Here is a 17275-nt window from a genome sequence, read left to right on the forward strand (position 1 = left end):
TGGCATGCATCAGGAGCCCTTAAAAATAAGCAGAAAATTGGCTACAATAGGGATTCTCAAAGACTTGCATGTGGTTGATCACATCTTTAATAGACAGCAGACTGACCTTCCTTCCGTTTGCATTTGTGTGAACCACATGAATTTTTATTGGTGTAAATTCTGAAATGGTTCAGACATGCTCAGCTCAACTTTGTTGCACTGCTTTATTTCTAATTATGTTGCTGGTGGCAACCTTTTCTTGTGCCGCATGTGCACACATACACACACACACACACATTCTCTTTCTCTTATAACAGTGGACCTTGCTAGCTTGGATGGCTCCTCCTCTGTTTCCAGCTGCTTTCATATGTACCTCAGCTCCTTCTTTGTAATGAAACACCTGCGTATCTTTCAGAAAGCTGGAGGTAGAGTCTGCACTGTGTAAGCAGACAGTTCTCTGCAGACGGCCAGCATTTTTTATTCAGAAGACACTAACCTGAAAACTAGTGTTTTAGAAACCTGCTGGTAGCTTTCTGGAAGGTGGTCAATAAAAATGGAATAGGAAAAGACCTCGCTGTTTTGTGATTCTGTCACCTTACTGTTTGTCTGGTGCAAAGTAACAATATTACTTCTGCAAAATCATGTTATGCGAAGAGCTTATTTTGCCTAAACCAGTGTGCTTGAGACTAAACATCAGCTTCAGCATTGCCAAAGATAGGAATGAAAACACTACTTTTAGATTCCCCGATCCATTTTTCTTTGGCAATCTAAGCCAAGGAGGGTGCCAAAATACATGGCAGATTTATATGCCTGTGAATTTATTAGCTGCACTTGCAAAGAAGTTTTACAGTCTTAGAAAACATTTATTATCTGATAGGAGCTAAACTATTGTCCCTTGCTGAAATCAACAGAAATTTTGCCATTTCAGGCATAGTTTTGCTTGTCTAAGTGGTGGGATTCAACACACGGGGTGAGCAAACTATTCAAGAAATAACCGCACAGTGCCTATTATTACTGCAGCGAAGAAGTCGTCTCTGGAATAGCCCTGGCATTTGGAATGAGAAACGATAAGGAAATCCCTTGTTAGGAAGAAGTGGCAGGTTGGCGCAGGCCTCTCTCTTGCCGTGCGCCGGGACTTCAGCAGTATCGTAATTCATCTTTGCTTCTGTTTCTTTCAGGGCCCTCCTGGTCCAAAAGGCGAGAAGGTAAGTTGATGTTCGGGTGACACTCGCAAGGTGAATGGAAAGCCCTCCCAGCATGGACTAAAGAGACCGTTTGTATTGACACAGTGTAATGTTAGAATATGTAAGAGAGCTGGGTAGCACACAGATGCTGTGTTAAACCTATCATCTCATCTTTCCACTTTGCAGGGAGATCAAGGTGATCAGGGCCCTCGGGTAAGCATCTTAAAAAAAATGTTACACTTCCCCTTCGCTGAGTAGGCAATTAGTCCTTAGCGCAAAACTAAATTAAATACACTGTCTGAGCTAATTATGCTTATTAGCTGCATTTACCCTGCATGTTGAAGTAAATGTCTGCAGGACAGTAATACTGAACATGACCAGAGAGTGTCTGGGAAGACTTGAGTAACAATAGTAAGTAATGCGTTAAAATATACAGTTTCCATTATGGGTGGAAGCAGGTTTCACAGTGATTTTGCTCTGCTCTATAAAAGCTGGCTTTCCTAACCAAACCTTTCAGTCTCCCCAGCAATGTTTTCACGCCTTGCATGGGCTCCCACAATGCACAGGGCCGGTGGGTTTCTAATAAATGTACTTCTAGATTTCATGTAAAGTGTATCTAGTATTTAGTGAATTGTAAACAAATATCGTGTATGCACGTATTAGCGTTTTTTCCTGACACGTGTGTATTTAATATTTTTAATAATAACAATATTATCACCTCGTAAGTACATCCACGCAATTAGACAGAACATGGTTTAGTTGTGGAAATATAAAGGTTCTTTTAAATTTTTAAGTACCGTGTTTATTTTAACAGAGAAATAGAGGAATACAAGAGTGAAAGTTCAGATAGATTGGCTGTGCCAGTTCATTCTTCTTTACATCTGTGCTTCATTAGAAAGCGTTTGGTTACATTGTTTTGATGATATAGTGACTCTCTTCGGTTACACATTTATAAATTTTTCCATAACAGCGTGTTCCATGGATGTATTTTTTTTCTGAAAACTATATTAAATATTTTGAATTTGCAATTGTATTTTATTCTATTATTTTATTCTACTATTATTTTATTTTATTTTATTTTATTTTATTTTATTTTATTTTATTTTATTTTATTTATTTTATTTTATTTATTTTTTGCAGTCAGTAAGATTATCTGAAGTCACAGCATGCTTTTATAGTTGAATTTGGTGTTGGTGCTACTGGTGTTGTATTTCCTACAGGGTTCAGTTAGGTGTCCTGTTATGCTTGGTGATATGAGGGCACATTGTAAAGACAGAGATCTATTAGTGAACAGCCTAAAATATTATTTCAGTTGAAACTCAAAAAGAAGAATTGGAAGACTGTTTAAAGATACACAATGGAAGCAGAGAGTAACAAAGTGAGGAACATGTTTTATCTAGGTTAGCTAATACACGGACTGAAAGTTCTGAATAATGTAAAAATTTCCTTTTAACTTTTAAGCAAACGTAGTATCTCAGAAGCTGTGCTGGGCTGTATGTATTGGCTGGTTCTGTGCTACAGAACCCCATGGGGAACACAAGGGGGGAGGGCAGAGGAGGAGAGTGGAGCAGTGCCCGTGGCTTAGGAGAGGATGCTCCGTTCAGAAATCGTTAAGTCAGAGGTCGGCACGTAGGTGCTTGCGATGTCACCTTACATTCAGAAGAACTTGTGTTTGGTTCAGACGAGGAGAGCAGATTTGATGGAGGTATCAGTGAGGGAAAAGCAACGTTGTGAAGAGTATTACATAGCTGAAGATAAAAATCTGGAATTACGAGTGTTGGGAGAAGTTTCCAGGGAAACACGCAGATGCCTGAACACAGAAAAACAAATGAAGTGGTATCAAAACAAGGGAGTGATGGCACTGGTTATTCTCATGGCAGCATAAAATGGGAGAGCAGCGGACAGTTCTGGAGAGAAAGCAAAGGTGCCAGAGCTTCCAGTGGTCCAGAAGTCTTGGCAAAATTTTGGAGAGTTGTAAGAGCTAGAAATGGTTAAGCGTGTGTGGCTTTCAGTCCCTGGACTGGAACCGTTGGCAATACCCAATAAGAAGGTGCAAGTTTGTTCAGTGTTACCTTGTTGGCGGCACACCCACAAGGGCTGCAGTGGAGTATCTGCTACACAGAGACTGTCGTGTCCCAGTTTGCCAAGACGTGCTCCCTTTACTGGAGGGCAGTAGAGTCCTTACTGGACCATAAAAATCATGGCTATGGCTACTTTGTGGTTTTGGTAAATCAAGTGCAGCTAAAAAGCAAAAAATATCCAAGCTAAGGAATTCACATTTAAGGATGTCACAAAGTCATCTCTGCAGCAGCAGCTGGCAGTTGAGGCTGAATTCTATATCTGAATATAGAAAAGAAATTGAATAAGGTCAGCAGCAGAGAGGACTTGTGGACTAGCTGAACCTTCACTGATTGTTTAGTCAATGTGTATTGTAGTAAAGTACCTGTTTTTTGGTTTTTTTTAAAATATATGAGTATAACTTAGATAATTTGCCCAGTCTTGTTGGTTTTCCCTTTATCTATTTTGAAGTGTGTTTGAATGTGTTCTATAGCAGCTTCTCCTTTTTTGCCCTTTGTATTTCACAAATAATAAGTACTACGATGCCTCCGACCATTTTATTTTTCATGGTACAGCAGTTCTCTCTTCTGCTGTCTTCAGGGTGAATCTGCTCAACTTGCTGTGCCAGAGGATTTACAAAATAATTAATGGAAATTATATGTGTAAGCCAGTCATGCACCAAAGGAAACTAAACCCATTTAAACCTGGTTGGTTACCTTTGCACATAGTTTTCCAACACTGCCTATATAAAATAAATGCTTTTGGAGATGCCACCATACCATATTATTTTAGAAGGATATTGTACCTGAAAGTGACTGGCTTTTCACCTGAAAGTGACTGGCTTTGGCAAGTTTGCAGACTGTCTGGGTATATTATCTAAAAGTGATGGATGTTTTAAAGCTAATTCATCTTTTACAGATAAGGAGCCTGAAGTTTCTTTGTTTTTATATTTTTACATACTGGTTTGAAACTAACATTTAGCTTAGCGAAGATTTTTATTGTTCCAAGTCATTTTTAACACTGAAATTTCAAAATTACCCTTTTCCTTACAAATCTGCTTTCTCTCCTCTGGGCATTTTCATTAGTAAAAGAAACCAAAATAAAATGTAAAGACTGCCCAGATCAAGATGAGACCTGAAACTTTTAAAATCCTGCTAAAATTAAAAGAAAAATACCTGTAAAACAAGATATTGTTGCTTTCTGTCCCCACCCAAGTTTTCACCTTGGGCCTTGAGACTTTTGAGAGATCCTTCTTTCTGAAATCATTTCAAAACTCTAAAACCAGTAATCAGTTATCTTCAAACTTATTCACACTCACTGGACGTGCTAAATATATCCTAAACTACTTTGAAGTTCAGTTTTTTTGAAGATATCTTTAATAGATCAATACCTTAGTAGGAACCCAAACCTGCAAATACAGCCCAGGGGCCAGGCACTTGTTTTTAGAATAATTGGTCTGATTTTTTTTGGTCTTTTTCTTTAAAGAATCTGTGGGTTTTTCCTTAAATATTCAGAAGCAATCTGTTGATCAGTCTCCTTCATTATACAGAGATGGCATAAGGGCTGTAGTTCATAATGCCATGTGGCTTAATCTACTTGTGCCCATACTGCCTGTAGAAAATGTGAGCCAAAACAACATTCCAGTAGTGTGAATGATGTCGAAATTCATGCCCTGAGTTTGAGCAGCAGGTTAATATAGCTTTTGGTCACATGGGACTGCAGATAAGGCAGTGCTGGATGCATTTGAGAAAGTCCTGATCTTATTTGAAGACATGCTTTTTTGATCTCTTTATATATCTTATATCAGATCTCTGCTTGTTAGTCCGAAGTTCTGGTAGACTAAGCATTTAGGTCAAATGCAGAACTAGCTTTCCTCAGTACCACTGTAAGAAACAGTAATGTTAGTAAATCTTTTGGATGCTTTTATTCTTGCAGAGGACATGGCTTCATGACATGTCCACGGAGATTCGCATTACTGTACTGAGCCATGACAAAATTAAAAATGATGGGGTTTAGCCTGTGGACTATTAGAATAAATGCTGATGTCAGTCCACTGCTCAGTTCCAGTTGCTCAGCTCTACCCCAATTTAAAAAAAGCCTTTGAAGGTTTCGTAACAGTAGGATTGCAAAGGATATATTGTCCAAGTAGAGATTGTACCCTGATTAATGGAAATAGATCTTCAGAGGTGAATGTTTGTGAATGGAACAGCTAGTACCGAGTGTCTTAATCAGTCTGTTCTCATCCTTCTGTAAATGACATAATAAATATCTTCTGTCCTTTAGTTCAGATACATGAGAGATTCCCTGCTTATCAGGTCTAGAAATCACCAGCCAGCAGCTGCCTTTAAATTGGTTTTGGTCTAGGTACAATAAGAAACCACCCAGAAGCCATACTTAAGTATTTCCATAAAATTATTTTCTCCTTTCGGTACGTTTGAGTAAATTTTGCCAGGAGCTGTGTCTGCACAGAACTGATAACATCTCTAAAACATCTTCAGCAGGAGAGATTAAGTTCTAGAAAAGAAAGGTACTCAGAAGTTTATTTTATTGTGTTAACCTTTATTGACTTGAAGATTAAAAAGATTCCATGTGTACTGTTAAAAGAGCTAGGTTTGGGTAGTGATATAAAGTTCTCTTCTATTTAACCCTTTCCTCTTCCCTGCTTACTTTTACTACATTTTCAACTTATTTGATGCCAGTTAGAGAGAAATCATTGTTTTACGATAGAAATTTTGCAGATTCTACTCTTCTGTGCTGGAAAACTGTTTTAAAATTAACTAATATTGACAGAAATGGTCCTGGAAGCAGTCTATTTAGTGAAATAACTAAATACAAATATGTATGTATATATACATATAACCTATCTGTTTAGAACTGAAGTATTGCTTCACTTGTTACATTATAGACACAACTTTTATAAACTGTCCCATATCAAAGGGAAATTAAACATATCCAAGCAAAACATTTAGACCTGATGGTTTTTTAAGAAAATTTTTAAAAGCCTGGTTTGAATATGTCTGTGTTATTAGTTAAAATGTTTCTAAGGAATATGTAATAAATATTTTGGGCCTTTTCCTGCTCCTACTGGCAATAAATCGAAAACCTATATTCAAGTCATTAGAGTCAGTACCTCATTCATAAATCAGAAAATGCTAGGTACTGAGTGATGATTAAGCCACAGTCATTAACTTTTCACCCTCTTTTAAAGCCATCTTATTTTGTGTTATGTTTTATTCGAAGGTTGGCACTTTTTTTTTTTTTGAGAAAGGAACGGATTTGCTTCACAAAATAGATACTAGTATATAAATTAATCTGGGTTCTTGCCTTCACCAAAAGGAAGACTCTGTTTTTTGGAGGCATTGCAAACTGTAGCAAATGTAGGTAAATCAGTGACGTAACAGGAAGCTTTGTTCTCAAACAGTGCATGCTGCTAATTGTTATCCTCATTCAACCCCTTGTCAAGCAAAAATGTGTGGTATTATAGTTGGGGTATTGTGTTAAATATGATTTTACATAATTTAAACACATTCTGTGGATTTCTTCCAGGACTGTCCTTGATGTTTGATTATATCTTACTAAAGTTTCTATTAATTTCTTCTATAAATACTGCTCATGAATTTTATCTGCCTTTAATAGAAGGACTGTGTAGCTTTCCTTAGCATAAATTGGCCTTGTGTCCGGCTTTTTCTTTTCTGATTAAATACTCATTGGTTTCATTTATATGAATATGCTGTCAAAAGCTGCAGCAGAGGTGGTGATATCTTAAGTGATATTCTTATGTGTGTACAGGTGCATATTTTCTGGTTTACTATGTGTTACTTCAAACATACAGTACACACACAGTACTGCTTTAAATTCATGCTTTACCAGTATGACTACCCACATAGTTGTTTATTCTGTTATTAATTCTCCTGTGTAAAGCAAATGATGGTTCAAGTTATAAACTATATCTAACCAATGTTTCAAACTGTACTCTTAGTGTGCCACAATGAGAAGGCTAAAAAAACTTTCATGATTCCTTCTATTAACTTTCACCAAAGCAGCATCATTGAGAAAACTGCCGGATGTCTGGTTTAATGCCAATTAGTCTGTGAGCAGTTAATTTAGCTTCTGAGATTTTGTTTCCTTATCTGCCAAAAGGCAACAGGGGTATTTACCTACTCCATTCCTGAGACTAATTATCTGTTCTGCTTCACTTGTATTAGGCTGTTGTGGCTCCCCGGTTTTCCTCCATTAAGTTGAAAGTAGGGTAAGAAATTGGAGCAAGGTAACTGGGAGTTCTGTAACTAGAAGAGGTTAGGAAAGAACTCGGATTGTACTGGCTGCCAACTTTGGCTGAAGCGTTGGGACGCTCAGACTTGAGATGTACCTCCTTTCAGAGTTCACAGGAGCGTCCTTTTGGCTTTGGGTGACTCTCCAGGGCCAAGCTATGCCTTTGATGTTCGGCTCCTGAGGTTCCCCTGGGGAATGCAGAACAGCTGTGACACTCCGGAGAGAGTGCCACATACCTGCTCCCAAGACGAGGATGTTGTCATTCCTGTCTTAAGAGCTAGGCAGTGCGTGTCTTCACTCACCACCAGTTGGCTCGCATCTTGCCCCTTTTTAGTAGTGCCAGAGGAATGGTGAGGAAGGAAGTCTCTGTACATCCTGTTCCTTTTTCTACAGCCCTGTCCTGTGACTGAGAAAACATTGTGTAGCTGTTTTATCTCAAACCGCAGATGTCTCACAAAAGTGCTACAATATTGAACACTGGAGTTGGACCAATTTGATCGAAAACAGCACTTTAAAAATATTTCATCCAGTCCTAATAAGTGTCATAGAAGTGGCTTGAACCACTTACTTTGGGTATAAAATTTTAAGAGAAACATAAACCAGGACGGAACATTTTTGCTGTGGGAACCATCTTGATTTTGGGGACGACCAACCTATCTGGAAGTTAACTGGATGCCCACAATCAGTTTCAGTGAGAGTAATAGGTTTGCCTTCAGGAAGGATATTTTGTGTAGGTCAGGTGGTGATCACTCATCAGAAATTGTATCTGAGTTGTGTGGAAAAGATATTGGCCTCACTGAAAATTCATCTAATACTAGGACCAAAATAGAGAAGTGCTGGCTTTTTCCAGGTTTGTTCATATTGAGTGCAGTGTCAGGTAGAGTTTACTGTGAAAATACAGAGGTCATTATAGAAAATAACGCTTCTGTAATTATCTGTTTGTGTTAGTTCTTAAACATTACACTTTTATTATTTTAAAACAAAGTCTGAATCATTACATAGTGTATTCAAATTAAAACTCTTTGCAGAATGATTGCCTAAGTGAAAAGAAATTCTTGGATCCTTGTCTTGTTGTGGTGCACTGTTTTAGTTAGCAGATTTGCTGATGGAGAAAGCAGCAGTTATGATAAAAGGGATTATATAAAAGAGCTCCTGCTGAGAGTCCATGGCACTGTACAGGGTGATACCGAACACTGTATTCCCCAGGGCAGGTACAATAATTAGCTGCAGGACTGGCACTCGGTCTGAGGGATTAATTAGAACTGGAGGTGGTGTTGGGGGAAGGTAAAGCAGCCATAAAGAGTGTCAGGATCACTCTGGCCTGAAGCCTGTGTGATTTGATGTGAAATAGCAGCAGCTGGCTGTAACCTTAGGAAGTGCAAGTGAACAGCAGGTGGTAATTCCTGTCTCATTTACCTTGTCTTCACAGGAACATGTAAGCTTGCGCGGCTTGGATTTATTGGCAGGTCAGAAGGAAAATCCTAAGGAGGACTGTGACATTTACTATACTGAGCAAATGCAATAGTCAAAATGGAGTGTACGTAGCATAGCGTAAAACCAGTAATGCTGTTACTTAATGTTATTATACTTGCCTTACGACAAGGTTATGATGACCTTATAATACTGACCTCATGTAGACCAATGCACTGTGAATACACTGAATATACTGTGAAAAACTCTAGGACTGCTAGTGGGAATTACATCTTTGAAGGCTGTGATGGATGTAACAGGAGAACTATTTAATCTAAGTGAAAAATCAGACAGAGGGTATGATAGGATGTTCTGGCATCCTTTGGTTTCTCAGTAGTCATTGTATGGGGACAAGTAGGCTTTATCTACATTTCCAGATAGGTAAGCAGGATGCTGCATTATGTGGTCCCATGCTTGTTAGCCCCCACCAAGCATCATGTTTTGCTTGGCATTTGGGCAAAAATTGCAGCGAGGCATGCAACAAATGTGCTAATTTAGAAATTGTAACCAGCTAGCAGTTCAGGGTGAGCTTGAGTTGCTGTCAGCGGAGGAATTGAGTGGGCCAGTGGTCGCTGTTGATCACTGTGGTGTTTTGTATTCTGTGAGGGCCTCCCAGGGTGCAGAAGAAGAGCCCTTCCTATGTGCGGTTCAAGAATCAAACCAAATAAAGAGAAAATTGAGTAACTTTGAATCCATCGTTGAGAACAGCTTTAGATAGAGAAAAAATAAAACAGATCTAGGGGATATTTGTGGCTATATTTATAGCAGAGTGACAGGAAAGGAAGAGAACTCATTTTGTGGGAAGGATAGCTCTTTTTATGCCTTTTTAGAAGCTCATTGTGTGCCAACATTATCTTTCATGGATGCCAGAAGATGCGATGCCTTCTAAAGCCTCCCACGCATACAAAAACTATGCACCCATTATAGCTTCTTTGCTGGGTTCCATTTAATATTCCCATGTTTCTGGCTCTCTCCAAATATGTGTGTTACTTACAGGGAGATGATCAAGGTCCAAGCTGGCATTGCATGTCTCTGACCATTAGGTCTGAGATTACGCCTGCTTTGGGCAAAGGAAAGAAAGCTTTGTCCTACTTGGGAACAAGCTGAAAGAAGTTACTAAGCTGCTGATGGAAGAATGGAGTTGTTCCCTTTTCTCGTGTGTTGTATATATAGGCAGAAAACTGCAGTACTGATAAATTACTCTTGAACTTGGCTGTGTGGGGTTGGGAAGCATTGAGAATGCTGGGGCTGGACTTTGAAGTGCTCTATGTAAATGTTTTTGTGTAGAGCTACACAAAAATTCCAAAATTCTTTCATTTCTTCTCAAGAAAAAAAAAAGAAGTCTTTCATGGCAAACCAGTACATTTTCTGACTAAACTCCTTTCTTAATTAATTCTCAGCTCTCTGTGTTCAAGATGAAATCAAACCCAATATGAGTTTTGAGTTTCCATTTTGTAAAATGTCAAATTGCAAATATGCTACATTTAGAGGCAACTGAAAATTACTGTGCTGTAAACCTAAAGGCTGATGAGTAAAAATGAAGTTGTTAAAAGATTTTCTGTTTATCCCTTTTTTTAATAAATGAGATTTAAAGTTTATTGCTTGCTACTCAGATTTTAGTTCTTTTGTAGGTTTCTTATTTGTACTCATTGCCATTACATGGGTATTGTAGTTTTATCTAGAAGAGGAATGGACCATGTGCACAGCAGGGCTAATGAGTCACAGATGTAAAGATTCTGGCACATTACCATCTAATAACTTACTTTAGCTTATATTCCATAATAAGATAAATGCAAATTTGATACATATGTTTTCTAAACTATGTATCATTCCAGTCTTAGCAGTGTCTCAGGAGTGAGTGTCTTTAAATGTTTGGAGTTTTAGCCTTTTTTGGTTTTGTTTTCTTTTTATTTGTTTCTAAAGAGGAGATTTCAGGTCACCGAGCAATGCAGTTAGCCACACCATGGTTCATCAGAATGAAGTGGGAAGGCTGGCAAAACTGCCACTGGTTTTATGGGATCCACTTATAGGGTTTCCGCTTCCTTGTCTCATGGGTGTATATCAGGAATAAAGCTGCTGCATGCAACTCAAAGGTGCTAGTGAAGGACATGTATGCATCAGAAAGTTACTCTGCCATTTTTTGTAAAGACCAAAGTGGTCTTTGTGATCCAGTGGATCTCTGATGTGATTGCATGTGGAGATGAATAGAGCAAATATTTGCCATGTTAAAAGAATCTGCTGCAGCTGAGAGACCTTGGCAGGCTGCTGTTGCCTGGTGGTGCTTTCCACCAGGCCAGCTGGGCTGAAAGGGGCTCGTGAACCATGGCAATGTGCGTTGCCCCAGGAGAGCCTTCGTGCAGGATATCTTGGAAGCCACCTTGTCCAGCAGCCAAAGCCAGGCGCCTTCACGTTTGGAGGTGCCAAGCTGCAACCCTGCAGCCATAGACTCTAGGCCTCACAGAGGGCCTGTGCCACCAGCTCCACCTCACAGAGGTGGCATGTATGCGTGCATGCACATAGGGAGCTCAGAGCTACCAGACTGTATTTTATTCTGTGTTCCTCAGCCTGATGTCTCTCGGCCATTGAACAAGCCTCTGCTTCAGACAGGGTGCTATGCTAAAGGCAAGGAGAGGACTTGGGGATTTCCTTCTTTAGGAGTTCATTGCTCAACTGTATAAGGTTTCAGCTTTATCAGAAGGTCTAATTCGCACCCTACAAGGCAGCACTAGAAAGGTGTTGAACTGAGAGCAAAATTCACCCCTTGTATTGTCACAGCAGGCCACAATTGCCACACTTCTTATTTTTACCAGCACAGTACAAGTTCTGCACATGCTGATAGAGTAGGAGATGAGAAACCATATGCAGCACACAGCGCTTGAGGGGAAAAATTTTGCCCTGGATATGAAAATGCTGCTATATGTCTTGAAAACATTGACCTTGGCCATTCTGGACTACCCAAGATCTAGCAGTAGATTGTTGTTCAGTGTTTATAACTGTGTATGTACTACCAGTTTATGTGCTGAATGTCATATGTTAAACAGAACGTGAGGAGCAGGATTATGCAGATTATGTATACAATTATACAAAACACTTCAAAATGCACTGTCACTGCTGTCAAGTTCTGCAGCAATCCGGAGTCAAAGCTTTCTACGTAGCTCTCTTGAAGTGCTGTAGCACATTTTAATTGAAAATGGCCCAGTCATCCGTTGGCTGATAGTCTAACGACTGTCAAATGATCATAACAATTTATTGTAATTTTAAGGAAAGTCACCTCTATGGGACCTCTTCGTCTAAAATCTCCTGATGTTCTTGTAAAATAACAGCCTGCATCTGCAGCATAGTGCAAACCTAACTCTGTTTCCCATATGACAGAGAGGCTGTTTCCTGTCAGTAGGCCATGTGGGGTATACTAAACATAGTGTTCGTTCTGTTTGTCTGTTAGTAAATTGTCTCTGTGATGTTTGTGTTGTGCTGTTTTGGTACCATGTTATGCTGTGTCCCTAGGGTCTGCCAGGCTTCCCCACAGTCGCTGCTCTGCACAGTAATCAGATCCTCACCGTCAAGGTTTGTGGCTGACACGTACCTGTTCAGTCAGGTCTCTCTGTATCAGCATAAAAGTGCACATGAAAAATTGTTTTTGCCATGGGATGCCAGTGAATCCTTGTGGTGGGCCTAATTCAACCCTCACTGCCTTTACATTGCTATACGTACTCCTGATACAGAACATGGGATCAAATCTACAACCGTGTACGGTGTTACCCCCAGCAGCACCCACATTCCGTGTGATCTTGGTCAGTATTTTATTTTCAGATTAGATTTGTCTGTAGCTCTGCCTCCCTGAGGAGTGTGGAAAATGTCAGTGAACTCTATACCGGTTACATATAGAGTCAGCTATTTGTGTTAGATATCAGAGGTTTAATCTGTACATACAGATTTTTTCAAAGCGCATTTGCAAATTAAGCAGGAAGGATTGAAGCAATCTGGTCAAGCTGGAACTCCAGTCCTCATTAAAATGACACCATTCTTCATGGCACAATATGCTGGTTAGAAAATCTGACTGAAAATTGAACTGGTGCTTTGTCTCTAGAAGCTTTGCTGAAAGAACAGTGTATAAAAATACTGATTTTTAGAGCCTGGGTAATGAAAAAATTAATACAAATGAAGAATTCTCACAGGAAATCTGAGGAGAAAAAAGTTACGCAGTTAATTCATTGTATATGATTAATTCCTGAAGCGGTATGTCCTGTACATTAGAGGTCAATTTCTTCAAAACGCACAGTTTCTGTCAGGCAGAAGCACCGGTTTATATTATTTTAGCTATTACAAATCTAATGACTATGTCTTTATTTCTTTCTCGGGCCTTCTGATGTCTATTCTTCAATTCTCTCATCTCTGATCTTCAACCTTTGACCTCACCTGCCTGATCAGATGGTGTTCCCTAAAATCAATCATGGGTTTCTCTCTGCTGATCAGCAGCTCATTAAACGCCGCCTCATTAAGGTAGTGCTTCATCTCACTGGAGTCCGGTTCTTCTTTACATTCAGTTTACTCTTTGCTGTACCTTTTTATCAGATGCCTTCTTATAGCAGGTTGTTCATTTGAAAATGTTTTGGAATGAAGCGGGTGTTAATGATATTAACAATTAAAAGGCTATGGGTAGCTTTGCTAAATGATCCAGGTTTAAACTGCAGTCATTTTTTTCCAGTGGTTTGCAGTGGTGTACTGGAAATTAAATAACCTTAGCACCTTTTTTTGTGTGTCTTTTTTTTTAAAGGGGAAGGTAATATGTTTTGGCAGCTCTCTTGAAAATTGGCTTTTACAAATTCACAGGTTTAAATCATTATGGGAGTTAGCTAATTGTCACTATAAAACAACCCCCCAAAACAGATGAAAAATTATGTACAACTTTGTGGAAAAGCAGTTATTTTCCATCTTCATTTTTGAAATCTGTCCATGCATCATTGATGGGCTTGGAAAATTGTCCTGCAAACTGTATATTCTCACATGTGACTTTTCTTTTTTACCTCAGCTTTGTTGTGGTTATGCCAATTGTCAAGCAAACAGCTGCTTGTTGCAAACAGTTACTTGCTTTGGAAATCTGGATGAGTAAAATATTGCAAGGCTACCCCAAATTTTGGCTTATGTCCTGTGAATAGGACGAGCAGTTTAGAATTTGAGCCTTCTGCTCTGTGGCTGATTGCACTGGATAGACACAACCCACTGCTCTTCAAGGCAAAGTGCAGTCTCTGCCATAAGTGGTAAAGAAGCCAGTGTCCAGCTCATGGCCGCTTCTTCCAGCCTGCCTTACACTCTTTCTGGGTAAATCAATGTCTTTTTGTGTGGTTGATGCCTGTAAAGCAAACTTCTGATGAGTTTTTTCATTAATATAGGGGGACCAAGGACAAGCTGGCCCCCCTGGGCCTCCAGGGCCACCAGGACCCAGAGGTCCCCCAGGAGATACTGGCAAAGATGGTCCTCGTGGGATGCCTGGCATTCCGGTAAGTTAGCCTCTTGCTGTCACAGTGTCCAAATTCCTCTCAAGTGTGTGCCAGCTCAGTTTCAGAGATGTTTTCTGAGGTAAGATTGGCAAGTAAGACGTGTGGAAGCAGAACCACAGGCAGATTTCATGGTGTACCTGAAGTCCCCCACACACAGAGCAAGTTCTTAGCAGGGCCAAGAGTAACACCTAGGTTCTTTGCCTCCCACCCCTGATGGTTTCCCCACACATTCTAAGGTTTCTCAGTTGCTCACATGTTTAATAGCTACATGAGGAGTGTCTGTCCCATTCCACAAGTGGCAAATGTTTCTACTCAGACTTTGAGAATAAAGCTGAATTTGAGATGTTGTAGCATGGCTGGGCTTGACTTCTCACTTCTTAATTATTTATCCTCAGAAATCATGGAATTAAAGTCAGAAACTGCTAAATGCTGCCCAAAGTATGATGAAGTTGGGAATCAGATTCTGCCATCTTTACACAAGTACAACAGTACCATTTTCTTTGGCTAGTCCCCCATATTTCGTTAGAACAACCAGCAGAATCCAGTATATTGCCTCTTGTTTGTTTTAGGCACTGAATCAGACCCACTGCCTTTGGCGCTTCGTGACACGATGATTAAACACTTTTTAAACAGATGCATAAACACAGTACTTTTTTTTTTTCATTATTTAGCAAAATATGGGTATGGTTTTGGTTTTATATTTTGTAGCCTCCTTAATTTGCATTCTTTTGAAAGAAGTACCTCTCTTTTCATCATGAATGCCACAGTGTTATCGGTTTGGAAATGGTATCACGGGCAGGAAGGAGATGTGACAACTGACATGCCACATGTACAGATGCTCCCCCCCACCACCACCCTTGATAAGTAAAGGTCGCAGCCAAGAGGACACATAGGGAACTAGCAAGGTGAGGACCAGCACTGGATACAGAAACAGGTTTTTTGAATGAAAAGTGTAGCCCATTATATGGGCCCAGGGCAGGAAGGCGTAAGGCTTCCCTGCAGGGCCTTTTCAGATAAAACCAAGAAAGAAAATATCTATGCTCCTGTTCTGGCCCTATTCAGGTTGCCTCATCTGAAATTGTATTAACTGTACAAATATAACATAATATGATGACAATAATAACGCTCTGCTAAAATTTCCTGTGAAAATCCAGCAAGGCCTGGCAATTAAGGCCTGTAGTACTCTAGGGTTGCTGTTGTTGTTGTTTGTAGTTTTAGAGGTTTTTTGCCACCATTGCCCTTATAAGTTCTAGCTCAAGGCTGGATCAGGCTTCGGGGCGTCATCTGGGCCTCCCTTCTGTTCTTTTAATGTGGTAGAATTTACTGCGGTCAGCAGAGTTGCTTCTGGTTTGATGTAGTGAGGGTGAGACTGATACCAGCACCCATTTCTGACTGCAGCGATACCACTTTTATAATTCCCGTAGAAGAGGCTAGGAGAATCAACTGGTGTTGCTGATTACAATGTGACTGTGTGTCGTGTGGGTTTTTGTGCTTCTTAGCAAAGGGAACATTAGTGTTTGTCATAAGAGGAGAGTAATGCATTTTATGCAATGAGATCATTCCATTTCATAATAGTTCTGTAGTGATTTTGACTTTAGATGGCAAGAGAGAGTTTCTTTTTATAGTTTTTTAAGCTGTGGCTATCTTAAGCCCTATAGCAATATGGAAAATCAGTTCATAATACTGCTTTAGAATCAGATACAAACAAGCACTCCGAGAGAAACCGTTCGGACTGTTGGCTGTCATTACCATCCTGCTCCTTCCTACTGTCTGTACCCTCAGGTTAATGTTGCTGATCCTTGAAAGGCTTGTTTTCTCCATGGCTATGTGATACACAGTCAAGCAGGAGAGATGTAAAGGGAAAACTTAGCCAAGAGGCAGTGACAGCTTTGTGTTTTTAAAAGGCTTGCGTGGCCCTATGAGCTACAGAGCTGAACAACAAAACAATAGCCACACTGTGTTATGAGTAAGGACGATGCAGCATCACACAGCTATAGGAGGGTCCTTACAGCGGCCAACCACCATTAGAATGCAGTCATTTCCTCTTTTGCGGTACTAGGCAAAACAGGGGCGTCTCTTCCAGCCTGTCCTTCTCAAACAAGGGGCCTTACAATCACCAGAGCTATAAGATGATGTTTTGGCCCTTGCTTTCCCCCATGCCCATACACTTGCTGTGTATCCTGAGGTCAGGCAGCCAAGGAAGCATGGCACAGGGAGCAACTCCAGCAGCTCTCTGTCTGAGATTTGGCCTACTAGTTTAAAAAGCAAAGTAGTAATACATTTAATGTGCAGTAACCTCCATTACTTCTCTTCCACAGTATAGCAGGGTTGAGGAGCAGCCTGTTTGCCCACACATCTCCATCTGTCCCCACGTCTCCATCTGTGTCATCACCTGTTGCATCCTAGAAATGTGTGTCCTGTTACAGATACTTAAAGCTTCTAGAGATGCGAATGTGTTGGTTTCTCAGGCAGTGGTGTGGAACCAGAGCATACTTGCCTTCCTACAGAGTGATACCTAGAATAGGCGCCTTCCCTTTGCATCACACAGACACAAGCACAAAGACTTTGAAACTTTAACACCTCCAAAAAGAAGTAAAAGACAAATGATTTTTTTTTTTTAATTGCTGGTAATAAGACAATAGAATATGATACAAACTCTTGAAATTATTTCACCATCGTTTCCAAGCACTTATGAGGATATCTTGATGCTAACTTCAGGCTGTGTGATTGCTGTATGCGTAAGTTAGCAAGGCTTCGGAGTGAGCTGAAAAGTCCAACAAGCTTGGGAAATCAGCTGTCAGAAACCTGTCTACG

At 40.0% G+C, this 17275-nt stretch overlaps 1 protein-coding gene across 1 annotated transcript in view; it reads left to right on the top strand.

Annotated features, from left to right (window-relative positions):
* Nucleotides 1–17275, top strand: part of COL25A1 (collagen type XXV alpha 1 chain) — a 323508-nt gene that overhangs the window by 212277 nt on the left and 93956 nt on the right. The window contains exons 6-9 of the mRNA XM_063336217.1: nt 1158–1184; nt 1350–1376; nt 13392–13463; nt 14354–14461. Coding sequence (XP_063192287.1) covers nt 1158–1184; nt 1350–1376; nt 13392–13463; nt 14354–14461 — 234 coding nt within the window. The remainder of the gene's footprint in view (nt 1–1157; nt 1185–1349; nt 1377–13391; nt 13464–14353; nt 14462–17275) is intronic.

This window comes from Chroicocephalus ridibundus, chromosome 5, assembly GCF_963924245.1.
Source record: "Chroicocephalus ridibundus chromosome 5, bChrRid1.1, whole genome shotgun sequence".
NCBI classification, from domain to species: domain Eukaryota; kingdom Metazoa; phylum Chordata; class Aves; order Charadriiformes; family Laridae; genus Chroicocephalus; species Chroicocephalus ridibundus.